Source organism: Sciurus carolinensis, chromosome 5, assembly GCF_902686445.1.
Source record: "Sciurus carolinensis chromosome 5, mSciCar1.2, whole genome shotgun sequence".
Taxonomy (NCBI): domain Eukaryota; kingdom Metazoa; phylum Chordata; class Mammalia; order Rodentia; family Sciuridae; genus Sciurus; species Sciurus carolinensis.
In genome coordinates, this window is record NC_062217.1 from 160,190,079 (window position 1) to 160,208,320 (window position 18,242).

At 50.6% G+C, this 18,242-nt stretch overlaps 1 protein-coding gene across 35 annotated transcripts in view; it reads left to right on the top strand.

Annotated features, from left to right (window-relative positions):
• The window catches only part of Tcf7l2 (transcription factor 7 like 2), a 181,253-nt gene that overhangs the window by 154,438 nt on the left and 8,573 nt on the right, over positions 1-18,242 (top strand). For 13 of the 35 annotated variants that reach the window (XM_047552754.1, XM_047552760.1, XM_047552759.1 and 10 more), the window contains 6 exons: positions 4,184-4,316; positions 6,599-6,701; positions 8,594-8,680; positions 13,378-13,518; positions 14,084-14,243; positions 14,573-14,680. In XM_047552754.1, coding sequence (XP_047408710.1) covers positions 4,184-4,316; positions 6,599-6,701; positions 8,594-8,680; positions 13,378-13,518; positions 14,084-14,243; positions 14,573-14,680 — 732 coding nt within the window. The remainder of the gene's footprint in view (positions 1-4,183; positions 4,317-6,598; positions 6,702-8,593; positions 8,681-13,377; positions 13,519-14,083; positions 14,244-14,572; positions 14,681-18,242) is intronic. The other 22 variants (XM_047552757.1, XM_047552765.1, XM_047552769.1 and 19 more) reach the window with 3 other exon arrangements.

The following is an 18,242-nucleotide window of genomic DNA, read 5'->3' on the forward strand; positions in this document are numbered from 1 at the left end:
GAGGGGGCACCGGTTTTGAACACAGTGCTTCAGACCTCTTTTAAGAAGTAGAAGCTGTTCAAAGGGAAAGGGAACGCTGGAGGGACATCTTGCCATTTGAATTTTTTGTTTTATTTAGCTCTGACTTCTTCAAGGTCCTCACCTAGGTTCTTGGAGGACTTGGTCATCTCCAAGTATCTTTTCTTTTTTGGTCTGTCTTTTCAAAAATACCTCAGCTCCTCTTTGGCAATCTTGTTCATTGGCATAGTAAAGCAATGATTTTTCTCACAAGAGATGTGATATGTTTATTAAATATTACATTTTTAGGAAGGGCGTGTGACTGAGGAAGGGTATCTGCAGGTCATCCACATTGTCCTGAGCAACCTTACCTTTGAAATAAGGGGTGCTGTCCTTGGCTGTGTTTTATCCTCCTGTGAATTTAATTAGAAGAGACTAGAGGGACAGCTGACCTCATGGCCACTCACGGACATTCCATTGGTTTTTTTAATGGCAGCTTAGCTGTGGGCCAGGCACTGTGCTAAGCACCTCACATACATGGTCTCATTTAGCTTTTTGCAGCAACCTCTCAGGTAGACACTATTCTCTTCTGCACTATCGAGGGACAGAAGTGAAGTCCTGAGAGGTCACTCACTGCTCCACTGGTCTCACAGCCAGACCAGTGGAGCAGAATTTGCATCTGGGTCTTCCTTGAGTTTACAGCCCTCAATTTTGGGCCCTGTGTAAATCCAGTGGGCTCTGAAAGCATTTTAAAGCACTGATCTAACTGCGCTGGTGTCTGTAGGACCCTGGGCTGAACGGTTCCTGAAGGGCCATCCAGCTTGATCCGACTCTAAGGAGGCTGTGTGCGCAGAGCCTGCCTTCCCTCGAAGCCGGCCTGCGAGTGGCCCTGTCCTCCTCTTCTGCCACTTCAGTTGCAGTTTGGTGGTTCTCAAGTGTTTCTGAGATAGATGGCGCTCACCGCTCCCACGGGAGGCAGAGTTCTAGAAGGCACCATCCTTCCTTAAGCAACCTGGTGGGGCTAAGAAAGACGCATACCAACCCCTGCAGCGGGCAGGACATGATGTGGAAAGAGAGGACTGTGGGATCTGAGGCTAGAGAGACAGGCCTTTGCAGGATGAAAATCCTCCCATCATGAAAGCCATCTGGGTAAGTTGGGTGGAGTCCCAGAGAGTCCCTGGCCTTGGCAGAAATGACCACAGAACTCTCCCTTCTGGCTTGGGAACTGCCAAGCAAGATGTGGTTATGCCGTGAAGGGGGACTGTGCCGCACTAGGATTCTCATCATTTTCTCCCCAAGCCAGGAGCACCTAGTCCCTGCCCACCCCTCTGCACACCTACTCTTCCGTCGAGATTTGAATGGACAGGACAAAACTAGTCAGCTAGGCTCAGGCATGCCGAATCGTGAGGGGCCCCTGGCAGCCGTCCCGGAGCTCAGTCCTCGTTAGAATTGCTTTCATGCATGTATTCAAGAAGAAGGGGGAGACTTAAATTTTAAATCCCCCCCATACCTCCCTGTTGCCAAAAGATGTGGTCTTCATCTTCTTCTGTACAAGTGGAAAGAGAGAGTTGCTCCACATTTCCCATTAGTCCTGTTGGAAAGGCGGCTTGGGACTTGTGCTTTTGTATTGCAGTGTCACCAGGGCGCTCCTCCCTAGCAGTGACATTAATAACCAGCCACCACAATTAATAGCCTGACCTTGGGCTAGGTCCTGTGCCTGCGCTCCCTGTGGGTTCTCTGAGCCTGGGGCTTGGCTCACCATTAGAACTCGCACCCCTTAGTCTCTGCTTGCCTGTATCCCTGTGGTTCCCTGGCCTGCGGCTTCTCTCTCTTGCTGGAAGAGCCACCATGTGTTCCACAGCAGCCTGCGCGCAGACCCACTGGGCCAGGTTCCCCTTGAGATGGCCCAGCCTGGGATCTGGATTTGTGGGAGGCTTCCTGAGCTGCCTGTCTCAGGCCTGCTGGGCAGCTGCTGACTTCCCTGCCCACCAGCCTCTTCTCCCTGCATGGTGGGCTTCCTCTGGCTTCCTTCTGTCATCCTGCTTCCTGAGCAGTCCCCCACCCCCAAGTGGCAGTCTTCTCTCCTGGGGGGGGTGCTGTTTTCCCTGGTGGGGTCACTATTTTTCTACACTTAAACTGTCTTGGACCCACTTGCTTTCTTTCATGTCAGGAGCTTCCTATCTTTCCAACCAAATAGGAAACTTCTAGAAAACAGCCATAGTCATTTCCCTTTCCTTCTGGTGTCCACTGTCTCTGTCTGTCTCTCTGTCCGTCTCTATAAAGTACTAGGGTTTGAACACAAGGGCCCTGTAGCACTGAGCCATGTCCCCAGCCCTTTTTAATTTTTGAGACAGGGTCTCTCAAGTTTGAGGCTAGCCTTGAACTCATGATCCTCCTGCCTCAGCCTCCTGAGACTCTGGAATTGCAGCATGTGCCAGTGCACCCAGCATATGTCTCTCTCTCTCTACCTCCTTCCGCTGCTCTTTTCCCAACAACACCCAGCATGCTGTGGGGACTAATCTGTTCATTTCTTCTCCAGTTGTTCTGTTTCCGTAAAGGGCCCCTCAGTGCCTCCAGGTACTGCCAATGGCCTGGACACAGGGGCCCTTTGCTTGGTGCACACCACCCAGCCCTGACCTTCCTAGCTGCTCCTTCTGCTTTGATGGCTTTTAACTCAATTGTTTTGACTGCAAAATGGTACCCAGGCTTCTGTGAGTCCCTTGTTTTATAGGAGTTGCCAATGCAGGTTATGTGGAGGTGCTTTTTCTGTCGTTCCTTCTGATTCATCTGGTGAGACCACATCAGTCTTTCTAACACACCTCCGCCAGGTGCACTGTGTTTGTTCTTCCTGTATCCTATGCCTTCCCCACCCTTTCTTTAAAAAAAAAAAAAAAAAAAAAAAAGACCAGCAGAAACCTGGTGAGAACTGGCTGCTCCGGTCCCTGAGCTCAAGAGGCGCTAGTGGGCAGCCTGGAACCTGACTTCTTTTCTTTTAATGCAGTTCCTTTTCCTTGATGTTAATGCAAGTTGCGCCTTCCTAAAAGTAATAAAAGGAAATGAAGACACGTTCTGAAATGAAACTTGACTCTAATCCATTCATCATCTAATACTAGCCTCTTTATCTTCGCTGGTACCTAATCTGGTTAAATGTCCCTGTTGTAGGATTTTAGTGAAAATCCTCTATTGGGAATAGGGTTTTTTGCAATTGGATTACTCTCAGTAAATGGCCCAGTAGTTCGCTTGTTTCAGCTTAATTTTTTCTTTGTGATCTTGCTGGGCTGAGTTATAGCCTGGCGTAGAGGAGGGAGTGGACTCGCGTGGGGAGGGGAAGCCGAGAGTGAGCGGTGGAAGCCTGCGGATGCACCTAGAAACGTGTTTTAAATGCTCTTCTTTCTTTTTCTTTCCCCCGTTTCTCCCTTCTGAGCCACCCTGCCCACACGCAAAAATGCTTGTACTTTGTTTGCTAGAGCTGCCCATTTCTAAAATTCATACCTTTTATTAGCCCAATTCATCATCATCCAGTTAATTTATTAGTGGTCCCTGATGACTTCCTAATGAAACTCCTAATGAATCAGCGCTGCTGTAATCTGCATAAAATATGCAGGTGCTTGCCAGGCAGTTTAGAGCTTTCTGGTAAAGTTCACACTCCCACCCAGAGCCCAAGTGGGGCTTTTCATCCTGCGATCTGTAAAGTCTGTAGCGTGCCCGCTGTTTCCAGGGCAGGCAGGGGTGGGAAGGCAGGGAGGCCAGCTGGGAGGATCTGGGTCCTGCCAAGGTTCTTGTAAGTGAAGGTTCTCCCTGCTGGTCCCTGCCAAGCCCTGCCTGCCTCCCAGAGTCCTGCCGTGGGACCTTGGGTGGGAGGCTCCCCCGCGTGCAGGACCATAGTCGGCCTGGGAGATGAAAGCCCCCACTTCCGACTCACCTGCCGGTGGGAACCGTGCAGGCTCTTGGGCTCCGTGATGGGGTGGTGACGGAGAAGACACTTTAAAAGCCAGTCTCAGTGGGGAGGTGAAAACCCAAGCAGACCAACACAGAGGCCGGCTTAAAACTTATTTTTAAATGGATGGGGGCAGGTGGGGGGGCAGGCAGAGTTGAGTGCATCTCACAAAACTGAGGCGCGGGGGCATTGCAGGGGGACCGGCCCGGGCGGCGCGATGTGTCACTCTCTGCTCTCTCCCTCCCGCAGTCGAACAAAGTGCCGGTGGTGCAGCACCCTCACCATGTCCACCCGCTCACGCCTCTCATCACCTATAGCAACGAACACTTCACCCCGGGAAACCCGCCTCCACACTTACCAGCCGACGTAGACCCCAAAACAGGTAGGGGCAGGGGCGGCCGGGAGGCCTGTGTAGGGGACTGGGTGGGTGGGGTGGGGGTGGAGGGGCCCCGGTTCCCTCTTGTGAACTGAACGGGAAGCTCTCAGGAGGGCCCCCGTCCCTCTGGACAAGCCCATTTGCAGGGATACAGCCCAGAGTGACTCCAGAGTCCCTGCCTCTCTTTCAGGAGAGGCTCACATCTCCAACAACAACAGACTTGGGCGTGGGAGTGGTGTGGCCTCCTTCACAGTTCTGGGAGGGAAGACTCGTGGCTCATAGGCCACAGTTCTCTTGGTGGCCAAGAGACTCCAGTTTCTGGACAGACTTGCAAGCGCAACCTCGGAAGACCACTGAGTTCTTTGCTGACTCAGCTGGACTCTTCTCCCCTGCTGTATTGTGGGTATTACCAAGCCCATTTTACAGATGTGAAAACTTACGTCCGGGAAGGGTTCTTTTCTCCCACAGGACAAGCTGCAGGGTCTCAGGCAGCAGCTGCCACGTTATCCTCCATTCTTGCCTCTCAGCCCTTTCCTTATTCCGCTGGTCACTGACTACTTTTTTCTTTTTTCTTTTTTTGGTTCCAGGGATTGAACCCAGGGGCACCTAAGCCCGGAGCCACATCCCCAGCCCTTCTTATTTTTATTTATTTATTTATTTATTTATTTATTTATTTATTTTTATTTTTTTGAGATGGGGTCTTGCCGAGTTGCTGAGGCTGATTTTGAACTTGCAGTCCTCTCGTCTCAGCCTCCGAGTTGCTGGGATCGCAGGCTGCGCCACCACGCCCAGCTCGCTGATTGTTTTTTTCCCTCAGGGGAAAGGGCAAGAAGGCAGGGTTCCTTGGAGTCCTCCCAAGGACAAGATCCATCAAGGATTTTGATGCCACAGCTGCCATGGGGACAGCCACGGGAGAATGGCTAAGGCCAGGGAGCCGCTCGCAGGCCGGACAGCGTGCTGCTGGCTGGGTACCTCTTCCCAGCTAGCCAGTCGTGGGAGTGGACTTAAAATGGTCGTCCCACCTCATTGTCAGAGCGAGCAGTCCGTGTGGGGTTGAGGGAGGCTGCCTGGCCAGGCGAACTTCACTGGCCCTGAAAGAAGCCACATGAGTGGGTTTTCACTCCCTTCTGAGCCCACTTTGTGCTGGTGCAGGACCCAGCCTGGCACTTGCATGACTGGAGGGGACTGCCAGCCGGCCCCAGGCTCTGCCAGTGAATGGCAGCGTCAGCGTCTTCTTTAAATAATGGTAGTACAGGGAATAGCTTTTAAATGGTTATCGTAAAACATGTGATTAACGTCGGTGGACTGTTTACTTTTCTTCTGTGAACATTCTTTCAAGTGTGCAGATGGCTCGGTGTAGGGTCCAGGCCCAGGTAGTGTCTGGGGGAAAGCAGTGTCTGCGTGGCAGTGTCACCCAGACCTCATTCACAGATTAAAAGCTGCCGGAATGAAGTTTTTTAAAAAATGAAATAGTTTTTAATCCGTGAACACACAGCTCTTTGCGGGGCGGGTGGTGTGATGCCGCAGTGCTGCGCACTTGGTTCCCGCCTCAGCTGTGCAGGAGAGGCCCCGCCAGATCCTTCCAGCCCTCGCTGGCAGAGCGCGGCGGCCCACCCTCGGCTCTGCTCCTGTGTGCCTTGGGAGGACCCCGCCCTGTCGGCAGGTAGGGCGAGGCCCCACAGCCTCTAGGGAGTGAGGTCCAGAGCTGAGCACACTGGGCCTCCAGCAGCTGCTGTCCCTTCAGTTCTGACTCTCCTGGGGTCAGGGCGGCGGTGGCATCTGGCAGTTCCTGCAGCTGCTGGTCTCAGTGGAGGAGCTGCCTTTCTAGAGGGGTCACCTCTTTTGAAAGAAGTCTGGGTAACCTTTCCGAGCCATAGCTCAAAAGGTGCTCTAAATCAGAGGGGTAGCTGTCCGCAGGTAAGTCGTAGAATTTAAAGGGCAAAGGAAATTAATACAACTTCGTTCACCTACTGTGTGCACAGCTCTTCAGTTTTTTTTTTTTTTAAACTTCAAGTAATTGCATGAGGCTGAAATGCCCCAGGTGACATTTTCTTAATCTGATTTGAGCCTCTATACCAGTCCATCTAGAATGAGATAATTGTTTAAACTGAGGCTGTTGGAACGAGACGAATCCTACCTAGTGACACGTTTTGCCATCGGGATCATGAATGACCTCACGCTAGGATTGTGAAGAGGCCACTCTTGATCCCTTTCCTGCTCCCATCCCCAGAACTTGCTGCTTCCTCCCCCTCCCCCTCCTGTACCTAAAACACTGCGTCTTCTCTCAGGAATCCCACGGCCTCCGCACCCTCCAGACATATCTCCGTATTACCCGCTATCGCCTGGCACCGTAGGACAAATCCCCCATCCGCTAGGATGGTTAGTACCACAGTAAGGAGTTCCATTTTTTTAATTTCCTTTTTGTTTCTTACATTGGCATGCTTATTATTTAGTCTGTGCATGTGTGTGTGTTTCAGAGAACAGGGTTGGCGGGAGGCCCTGGGGAAGATGGTACTGACGTGTCCATGGGAACGCAGGAGAATCAGAACCTTCAGATGGGTGGCGAAGGGTCCCCAAAGGCCCTGTGAACTGGGCGCCCTTAAGACGCGTGGGGAGTCGCAGAAGGCTTGTGGGGCTTCCACCATTGAGGTTGATCTTGGTCTTCTGCGGGTGGCATCCCAGACTGTGAAGTCATGTCACTGTGGTGACATGCTTGACATGCTGAGTGCTTCACCCAGCCATGAAGGGTGGCAAGGGGTAGCTGGAGTCCTCGCTGCAGATGTGGGGCCAAATGTGGGGCGAGGGCGTGGGAACAGAGATATCCTGGCTGTGAAATCCAGGGGTGGACTGGGGCTCTTCTCTTACACTTCCGGTGTCCCCAACCCCTTTGCTCCCATCACTTGCAAAATTTGACGGTGGAAAATGTTGTGTGCTGAGAAGCCCATGATTTAACCAGCAGCTCTCCAGGATCCTTGGCACGTTGGGTGCTTCTCCCAGCTGCGAAGGGTGGGGTGGGCAGGTGGAGTGCCCAGTGCAGCCCACAGGGCTCTCTTGAGTGGCAGCCCTCATTCTGTCACTGGGGAGATGATTCACCTGTCCTTCCCAGCCTCAAATCCTAACGTTTTAGCATCTGAACAGAAAGGCCTTTCATGCATAAACATATGCAGTGTTTCGTGCCACGTGTACAGTTGTGCCTGAGCAGGCGTGTCCTGTTTTGTGATTGTATGTTTGTGTGTGTTTCTCCACATCTGTCAGTAACTTCTGCTCTTTAGAAAACACAGGACAATTGTTGAATGCTTAAAGAAATCCTGGGTCTCAGGGAAGCCAGCCATTGGTAGCCTTAAAGAAAAATTGGGGCTGATTCACTCCCTAGTTCTACTTCATTGCTGTAGTTGAACAGGTTCTAGGATGATTTTTAAAGAATAAGTGGGATTAAGTATTGGCTATACCGAATACCAGCCCTTGCACAGTTTCTCTTTGGTGTTACTTTTGTTTGGGGGAGAACTGAGCTTGAGATTTTGACCCATTTCTTCTTAAATTGATGGGATCCAAACCTTGATAGTTCTCAGTCATCTTGTGCCTGGTTTGGCTGATGGGAAGATATTGAAGACTAGATAAAAAGGAATAGCCAACTCAGACAACCCTCTGTCAGGAAAAGTTGTGTGTCTTTCATGAGGATGCTATTTTGCATGTTGCTGTATTTTTTAATTATTGTAATGAGGTGTGATTGTCTATTGGTTACCCACAATTCTTCTTGGGGACTCTCCCCCCGGTAACTCTTGTCAACACTTGTTAATTTGACAAAAGGCTACAAATTAAGCTCTGTTAATTTAATGTTTTCTCACCGAGATCTAAATACCGAAAGAGGCCCAAAGCGCAACTGAAGTCCTTTGATTCACTGTACTTTATTTTGGTATAAATTTACATTCATTATTGTTTTCCTTTGGATGTGTAGCCCTCAATTAGTGTGATGGCTCCATTAAAGGAAGCTAGACTTCGCCTTTAATTATTACAACAAAACACCTAGTTTCAGCTTGGGGAGAGGGTCTCTATTGACATAAGCAGAGGTTATAAAATTTAATTAGCCATTCCTATCAGATTTATGGCATTCAAATTGTTCTGTGTTTCTTCCCTTTGATCCTTGCTGTACAATCCCCAAGATTTTTGTTCTGATCAAATGAGAATAAAGCTGACTGTGCAGAGAGAACTTTCCCCAGTTCTTCTTCCTGTCCCCACCCCCAGCCTTGTTCTTCAGTCTCTCATCTTGTACCCCTTCTTTGTAGGCAAGGTCAGCCAGTGTACCCTATCACGACAGGAGGATTCAGACACCCTTATCCCACAGCGCTGACCGTCAATGCTTCCATGTCCAGGTGAGTTCCAAGGGCCATGGCCTTGCAGGACCGTTTAGTACTCTGGCCAGCCACCGCGTGGGTGTTTGCGCCCTGAGAGTGCAAAGCAGGCGTGTAACTAGGCTTTGCTTCTAGAAAAAACTGAGTGGTCGCCCGAACTTCCAGGGAATTGATGCCTTTCTAGGTGGAATCTTCATGACTCAGCCAATGGGAGCTTTGGATGTTCAGAGATTTAGAAGGCAGGATAAAACAGTTGGGGCACATGGAGCTTTTTAAAGTTTTATTTCTCTTTTGTCCTGAACGAGGTGAGAAGGGACGAAATGGTGGTCATTTTATTATGATACAAAGAAGGGTTTTGTGGAATGATTATTACTATTTTTTTTTTTTCAAAACTCAGATTCTGATTGAGTCACCAAGAGGGACCTGGTACCCTACCCAGCTCCAAGCAACATTGCCTAATAGAAACTGTATGAGCCACATAGGGATTTGGGTGTATCCTGGTAGTCATATTTTTTTTTTTTTAAGTTTTATAGGTAAAATGATGTTTAGTGGTATATTTTATTCATCCCAATATAGTATAGCTGAAATATAACAGGCGATCACCATACAACAGCTGATTACAGATTTTTACCACCCCCACCCCTCTTTTTTTTTTTTTTTTTTTTTTTTTCCTTTTTGGGGTGTGTGTGCCTGGCCACATTTCAGGTGCTCAGTAGCCAAATGTGCTGGTGGTTACCATATTGACCTGTGCAGCTCTAAATCCCTAAAAACAAAAAAACATCCAGTGCATGTTGACAGTCATGCATATTTCTATTTAACCATATAAATATCTATATGACAAACTTCCATATCTCCCTGTTCTCATTTTCCTCCCTCTAATTAATTCTGGCTAATTTTTCAGTGACTTCTAGTTTATTTACAAACTGGTTGGCAGCAGTATGTTTAAGTAGTCACTAATTGCCCCTAATGATAGTTTTATTTTCTGTTCATCTGATTTTCAGTCAAGTTAATTAAATCGGTGGAGGTTTAGACTTTCCTGATGGACTGAAACAACCAATCCATTTTGATGATGGCATATAATTAAATTAGCATGCATTACACGGCAAGGATGCTGTCCCAAGCCTTTTCCCTTCTTCTCTGTGGCCAACACGGGGGCAGCAAGACCAGAGACAGAAAGCCAGGCCAGGATGCCTCTGTTCCTACTTACAGAACAGTGGATTTTGGCCAGGGAGAGCATGAGAATCAGACCCATTGAGAAAAACAAACCATAGCATGTGGAGTGTGGGTAATTATGCCGTGGGTAGCACAGCAGGATCATTTCCCACGTGTAATGACATCATCTCAATTTCAAAATCCAGTAGGCATTAGGCGGGAAAACGCTTTTTTGTGTTCTCTGGACCACCGAGAGGGAGGACGTCACTCTCGTTAGGGATCGTGGTCTGTGGCCTCGCCAGCACAGCAGCGGTGCGGGAGCCTCCCAGGAGGGGCGCTGCCTTGGCACCCCAGCTGGCCTCCCCACGCCCCCCCATTTGCGTCGTACCCGATTAGTTTTCTGTGTTTGTTTATTCAGTGCGTCCAGAGGTTGAAAGCAGTGAAGTTGTAGGATAGGAATCGGGGTTAAGCTTATCGATTGAATTATCATTAGGAGGTGAGTCGATGATTTATAGGTGGGCAGCGGGGGGAGGAGAGGAAGGGAGCGGTGGGGAGAGGTGAGGGACTAGAGGTGCAGGGAAGGCGGCCGATTCCCCAGGTAGGCCGTATGAAAGGTAGCTAGTTAAAAAGCGTATACAGCAAATTAAATACATTATTGTGATAATGGGGTGACAGAAGTATAGGTCTATTATACTTATGGCAGTTATAGCAAATGTAGGCAGCTTGCCCTGTTCCAGAACACCCTTTGATATTCATTCTATTCAGCAGCGGGGCCAGGACTTCTCAGAATTAAGTGATGGGTCATTATACTTTAAACACCATGGAGAAGCCTAGATTGGCAATTAAACAGCTCTTGCTGACACTCACTTGTGCCACCCTGTGACCCCCTTTAGATTGAGATGTTGGAGCTCCGGGCCCTCAGCCTGCTAAATTGGTGCAAGGCTCTCCTCCTGACGAGAGCGGGCTCTGAAATCTGCCGGCTTCAAAGGGAGCGAGATCATGTATAAACCATAATGTGGGTGCACCGTGGCTCACAAAAAATAAGGCAGGAAGAGATGAAATGTTACAAGTGCAAGGGGGAAAATGAGAGAATAATGACAAACCTAATGCAACTCAAAGCAGGAGTGTGGCACGGGAAGATGCATCCCACTGCTTGTGCATCAAATCAAGGCCGGCAGATGACATCCAGTTAACAGAAGCGTGTCAACAGTGAAGTAAAGTGAGCGTGAGTAAGGGAGAAGCCCCTGAGACAGCCAGAAACAAAAATTAGTTGTCCTTAACAAGTTAAGGTTCATCATTATATTCTGGCTTGGAGCCATAAAAGCAGACGGGGGTATATAATGAGCTGCTTAGAATTTTTAGGGTGTTTATTGCATTTCATGAAATAGTTGTCTGCAGAAGGGGATTTCTTGAGCGAAGGAATGCACACAGGCCACATCCACGTCCACAAGCAGTCGTTCTTCCTGGTCTGTACACTTTCTAGACCGGTGACTATGTGTACGGATAGAGGAATGCAGAAGCGTGTGTTCTTTGTATCTGCACCCAAAATTTGTCCCCACCCCAAAATGACCTCCTCCTGGTGTCTGTGTTCCTCTGGTATTGTGTGTCTGTACGTGTATGTGTGTGCACATGTAGGCATATACTGTGTGCTTTGCGTGTGTGTACTTACGTTCTGTAGGAAAACATATGGTTTTGAGGAATGTCAGGCCCAGCACGCCTTCAAGAACACAGGAGGCCTTCAAGCAGTGGGAAGGAGCAGGGGTAGCTTGGGAGGAGCCCAAGTAACTCCCAAGGGCTTGCTTTTCCTTTTGTAGTTTTTTTGGGGGGGAAGGGGTTGGAAGTTGTTTGTCTCTTCACCCCACCCAAGAAGCCTTTTGGGTCACCATCACCACACATACACTCTAAAAGTTCTTAGGTGATTCTCTTAAAATAGTCATGCCAGGAGGAAGCACTGGGGAATGAAGTAGAGCAGATTTCCTTCCCTGTGTGTATGATTGTGTCAGAATGAACCCTCCCAGGATGCCTGACTGTGATGCACCACTAAAAAGATCAAAAAAGAAATCAGTACATGAAACAATCCTACCATGGTCGCCAAACTTCAGCACTAGCTTAAACTTGTAAAGGCGCTACAAAGGGGACTACCTCAGGATAGAATTTCAAGGTCAAGTGTCCACAGTGCCTGTGGGGCCCCTGCAAAAGTCACTGTTCATCGATGTTTATGTATCTGTTGATCTGTTGTAGGTCTGTTTGTTGTTTAATTTTTCATCATTTTTCAAATTAACATTCCATTTTGACTAAATGGAAGCTCTCTCTGATCCGCTTATGGGAAGAACTTTGTAAATAAAGGTTCTTAGTAAATAAGTGTCCTGATAAAGCCTCCTTGCGACCTCTAGTTCCCACAGGAGGTGGCTTTCTGAAGAGGAGGTTGTTACCCCCTGGGTGTGGTTGGTCCAGGCTCCTCCTGGGCGGGACAGCCTCCCTGTGCCTGGCGTGCGTGGTCCTGCCAGGTTGGAGCAGGTGCTGCCGTTTTGTGATCCTCTGGCTCCTGCACCCCGCACGACTGCATCGTGCGCTGCTCTGAAGGCCGGAAGGCAGGGCTCAGAATCCACTCGTCCCGCCCAGTTGTCACTTTGCAGATGGGCCACGAGTGCTTTGACATTCACTTTGTGTGTCCTGGCTCAGTTGCTTGGTTGGGAAATGGTAACTCAGGGACTAAAATTCAGAATTGAATAGTGTGAGAGAAGAAAGCACAGACTTGCTCTTTGGTTAGAATTTTGATTGTTGCTCAAGAGGCTTTTTTAATGACATACAGACAACATATTACCTAAAAATGACTTAGGACTTGTAAGTTTGAGAGGAGAAAGGACAGTCAGAACTTAAAACTACATATGTGTGTGTGCGTGGGGGGGGGTACCTTTCTGTGAAATGATACAAACTTATTTAAAGTGCCCATGACTTATGAGACCCAAATAGAAAACATTTGATTTTTTTCCCTATCTTTCTTCCTCACTCTTTCCCATTCCTGTCAAATGAGGGGCATAGCAACAAAAGAAAAATAAAAATTTTATTGCACTCCATCAACAGAATGAGGCCTAATGAGGCCTGCATAGCATTGTCAGAAATGTATGTATATTTCAACCACGTTAATATTTTATTTAGCTGTCAATATACAACAAAAGAGTTCACCTTTCATTCTAGAGCAGATTAGGACTTCGGAAACTGTCTTCTTAGATGCCACTAATAATGTCTCAAAAAAAGTGGACATGCCATTTCCAGCAGGTAGCCCACGCCCGCTTTTCCGCCCAAGTACATCAGTTGAATTTGTCTTTTGCTAAAGATGTTAAAAATCGTAATGTCTCATGTCAGTAGCAATAATGAAGGGGAAGACTGGCTTTAATGACATTATGAGAATCATTATGTTTAATTTATCACTAATTAGCGCTGACAGGTTTCATATGCCGTGGGTGCCTTTCATGTGCCTGTTACGTGCTGTTTTTTCCTTTTTTTTTAATTGTGTGTACACATCCCTCCTCGTTCATCCATTTTGATTCTGACGATTTACACAGCTTCCTGTCTTCCAGGTTCCCTCCCCACATGGTCCCACCACATCACACTCTGCACACCACCGGCATACCCCATCCGGCCATAGTCACGCCAACGGTCAAACAGGAATCCTCCCAGAGTGACGTCGGCTCCCTCCACAGCTCGTAAGTGTCCCTCGCCATCACTCCTCTGTGGCCACAGCGTCCAGCGAGTCTGTGGCTGGTGCCACGGCCTGTGGTGGTGGCTGCGCCCTTGTGTTGGCTTCGTCTGCTTGGGCTGCAGTGCCCACGCCACCCGGCCCTGTGGGCTCTGGGCTCCCCTGTGACGGAGGAGAAAACACACCGTGGTGGGCTTCCCCGGTCGTACCCCTGTGGGTTAGAACAGAGCTCTTTTGTGAGTGTGTTTGGATGGCCTGGGATCTGTGGCCACTTCCCTGCCCTCTCACCCTAGAATGGAACATTCGGAGCTGTCGCGGCCTGCTTCCCCCGCCTGGGGAAAGTTGTCTGTTTGTGAAACTTGAAGTGATTACAGCGTCTCTCGCTTGCCCACGCCCCTCCCCAGGCTATTTTTGTTCCATTTTCTGGGGTGGAGGAGCCCGAAAGTGGAAGCATGCTTTTATTCAACCCGGCAAGGCTGGGGCGTGAGGCGACCGGGGCAGCGGCTCGTTCTGGAGGAAGTCGGACCGTGTGATGGTTCACTGGGCTGTGTGTCCATTCTGTCTGTATCCAGAAAGCACCAGGACTCCAAAAAAGAGGAAGAAAAGAAGAAGCCCCACATAAAGAAGCCCCTCAATGCGTTCATGTTGTATATGAAGGAAATGAGAGCAAAGGTCGTGGCCGAGTGCACGTTGAAGGAGAGCGCGGCCATCAACCAGATCCTCGGGCGCAGGGTAGGCGGCCCCGACCCGGGGACCAGGGGAGGAGTGGGCCCTGTCCCCCAGCCCCGTTCTGAAGCCTTTGGGGGGTTCCACCAAGTCAGGCCCCGGCATTCAGGCAGCCGTGAGCACAGTCTTCCCCCCCCAGAGGGCAGACGTGATAGATGGACATAGGTCTGCTTAAGCAGGTCTGTGAGCGCCAGGACGGACCAACTCCATCTGTCCCTGACGCCATCTCTGGACTCGCTCGCTCCCAAGGAAGTGTCAGTCATTCATCATCTGTGGTCTGGTTGATGATGTTGTTTTTGCATGTCTTTCTCTGTGCCACCCTGTGTCCCCTCCAGTGGCATGCACTGTCCAGAGAAGAGCAAGCCAAGTACTACGAGCTGGCCCGGAAGGAGCGACAGCTTCACATGCAGCTGTACCCTGGTTGGTCCGCGCGGGATAACTATGTAAGTGGATCATTGCCGCAGGACACTTTCCCTAGAGATGCGTTACGTCCCGTGGGCAGAGAGTGGTCACTGCCAGCTTGAATCTGGCCGGAGGACCCTTCATCCTGCCCACTTCTGTGACCTTTCCATCTGGCCTGATCCCCTGGAGGTGTGTGTCTTCGCTTCTGGTCTGGCTGTGGCAGCATGCTGTCCTCCTCCAGAAAGGAGAGGAAGTGGGAGTCTGTTACCCAGCCCAGGATCCCTGAGCTCACTGGGCCTCTGCACACTGTCAGGAGACCGGCCTCGAGGATGCACTCAGAGGGCGCCTTAGATGACTTTGTAGGGCAGACCATGGGTGGGGTCGGGGAGAGAGCTTGTGTCCTCACAGGTTTGCAGCCTGAAGGAAATCAAAGCAGCGGCCTTACACCACGGGGTACTAGAAGGGGGAAGCCTGCCTTCTCCAGAGACGACATATCCCTGAAATGACCGGAACGTCCCTAAAATAGCTAGTGGAGGTCGCCCTTGGCAGGATGGAGGACATCGTGTGTGTTGTGTGATGTGTGTGTTCCTGGACCCTGGTGGCTGCGGGATTTGCCTCATTTCCTTTCTGGGGTTTTGGGAAACGCCCTGGTTGGAGGATTACTTGCTGATTGCGTCAGCAACCCCCATTCCTCTCCCATAGGCCTGCGGTCCTCTGGAGACTGTCACTTCTCACCGTCTCCACCCCTACATCTTCCCCCATGGCCTGTGGGCTGGGCTCCCTCTCCCCCTGTATGGACGAAACGCCTCTTTCTTTGCATGATAGTCTATATTACATAGCATTTCCTTCCATAGTGATTTGCTGTCCACTCTGAGGGGGAAACCACGCCATCTTGGTGGCGGCCCTTCCCTCCCGTCTAATGGGTGTTGTGGACCCTGGAGAGCCATGTCACCAGCCCGTGCTCTCTGCTGGGCATCATCCGTGGTCAGGAAGCTCTCCGCGTATCGCTGGTTGTAGCCTTGCTGCACACTCGGCGTCGCAGGGATCCAGAATCAGGTCAGACGACTTTGCTGTCTGAGAACCTGGCATCCACCAGGAAACCATGAACACGTGTGTGACTACATGGCAGGCGGCTTCCTGCTTGTCCTGGCCACTTACCTCAGGTTTCCACCTTCTTCATTTTCATACCTTTAAGCATGTGCTTGCTCGTCTACTTACTGTGTAGACCCAGGGGAAGGGAGACCACTGGGCTTAACTGCCCCGCTCCTGCCTGTCTCCCCTGCGTCCCACCAGCCATGACTGGCAGCATCAGTCTGCATTCCTCCTCGGTCCTGAAACGGGAAGGAGTAGTAGTACTGTTGGATGGCATGGCTGCTCTGCTGAGAGCCCTTGTCACCCACGGGTGGACAGAGTGTAGCTGCTTCGGACCTTTGCTGTGTCCTCAGCATGTGTGCCAAGCGGTGCCTTTTTTCTGGAGCTGAAAGGAAGAGTGTGAGAAAGTGATGGCTTCCCACAGGCTTGCTGCTCACCCCACCTGAGCCTGAGGTGGAGCAGGCAGCAGCAGGCAGCTTCCACAGCCTGCCACCGCCGCGTGGTCTCAGGACAGCTGCTCTTCTGAGTCATCTCCAGGTCTGCTTGCCGCACACCCAGTTCTCTGAGTGATCTCCAGTGGTACCACGCGGTGGAATCCAGCTTCTCTGTAGATGTCGTAGCTCCAGTGGACCTTTGGGGTCACCCCAGTAGGGCTTCCTGTACAGCTGTGCAGGCCAGACACTGTGCAGTTCTAGCTTGTGCTGTTTATATCAGGGTCTGCGGCAGTGGTGCCCCCTGGAGTTGTGCAGGGTGAACTCTCCACAAAGGGACAAGCTCAGTGTTTTGATATCTTCAAAAGAACGGTGTGTTAGACTTGCCTGGGAATCGCTTAGAGTGTTCCCCGAGGCTGTCTGTGATGTTCTTTCTAGGCTTCAGAAGGTTCCAGAGGCACTTGATGTGACTTCTGCTCACACAGAAGGTGGCTTGGTGTGATAGGCAATTCCTGGGGGACTTGAGGTTTGGGGCAGGTCTGGATTTAGGACTGTGTGTCTTCTTAGGAGTGTGTCAGGTCCCTGATGTGAGGAGCACGGGCACACACTCACTTAGTCTTCTTCCACACCTGGGGAACAGTCAAGGGGCACAAAGTGCGGAATCATGGGTTGCGTGGAGTTTGGGGTTGTGGTGGGAACTTTTCTTCCTTAGCTCCCTTGGACTCAGGAGTTTTTGCAAATTACTCTTGTTACTGTGGTTCTTGTTCCAGTGGTTCTTCTGGGAAATGCTTTTGAACTTGCCCCTTCCACAGCCTTGATGTGAGCCAAGGGGTGACAGAACCTTTTTATTGCTACTTTAGGAAAACAAAGTCACATTTGGGTGGTCAGACTTGGTCTTGGGTACCATAGTAATGCCTCACCCCTGCGTCATATCAGGACATGGGTTTCTTCCCGCCTCTTTGACATAGAACATGCTTAAGCGAAGTGCTGATCAGAAGCCAAAACACGTTTCTCCAGGGACATAGGCCCCATGCCCCAGGAAAACCAAGCTACCTTCTCAGAACAGCTCTCTCAGCTCTCAGATGGAGCATGTCTCCTGGAGGTTCCTGCAGGGCCTCACACGGTCTGGGTTCCTGTCCATCATTGTTCTTTTCTCTTCGACGTCATCCCCATACCGTGAGAGTTTAAGGTATTCTGCAGCACCCAGGAGTGTAGGCCACTGCAGTGTCCTTCCCGCCAGGCAGGGTTAGTGCTGTGCAGGGAGCAGGAGTGAGCCTCAGAGCCAGGTGAGGGGTTCGGCCCACTAGCACGCTGCCAGGATCCCAGGCAGGCCCAGGCTGGAGGACATGGATGACTCCATGCAGTTCGTCACCCCTAATCTGCTTCCGAGGGCTTCTGTGCAGGGCCAGCATCACTACATAGTGGACAGCAGAGTCCTGGGGTTGAGGCCGGGGTGCCAAGACCTCCTGGAGGAGTAGAGCACTCACTGCGCCTGGCGCACTTGGATCACGCCCGGCACCAGGCAGTGCGCGCTGGGTGCCAGCTCGGTCAGGAGCGTCTGCCATTCTCCTCACCGGGTGGTCCCGCCCCTACCAGGGCTCGATGTAGGATTTTCCAGCCGCTTGTCATGTGAAGACGTATCTGTACAACCATTCTGTCTTCCAGTTTCAGTAAATGACATGGTAGTCAACACTTTATTACTGTGGTAGGCTTGTGCCAGCCCATTCGAGCCAGCTGTAGGCCGGGGCAGGTGTTCTGAGCACCTCTGAGGTAGGCTGGACCTGAGCGCCCGGGCTCAGGAGGGAGGGGAATCAGACGCGCTCAGACTTACCCATATATTAACTTAGGTCGGGTTTCTTGCCACACCACCCCGTGATATAAGACAGGCTAAGAGGGGAATTTGCTTTCTCTTGTGGATGTCCACCCAGAAGGTAACCCCGGGTTGGGTCCCATCCACCACCCAGTCTCTTAAAACCCATACCCAGGAAGTGCCCACTCTGGCTGTCCTTCTGGATCCAGAAGAGGGGAGGGTAGTTCTCTTCCCCACCTGTCACAGAGGACGTCTGACCCTCCCAAGGGG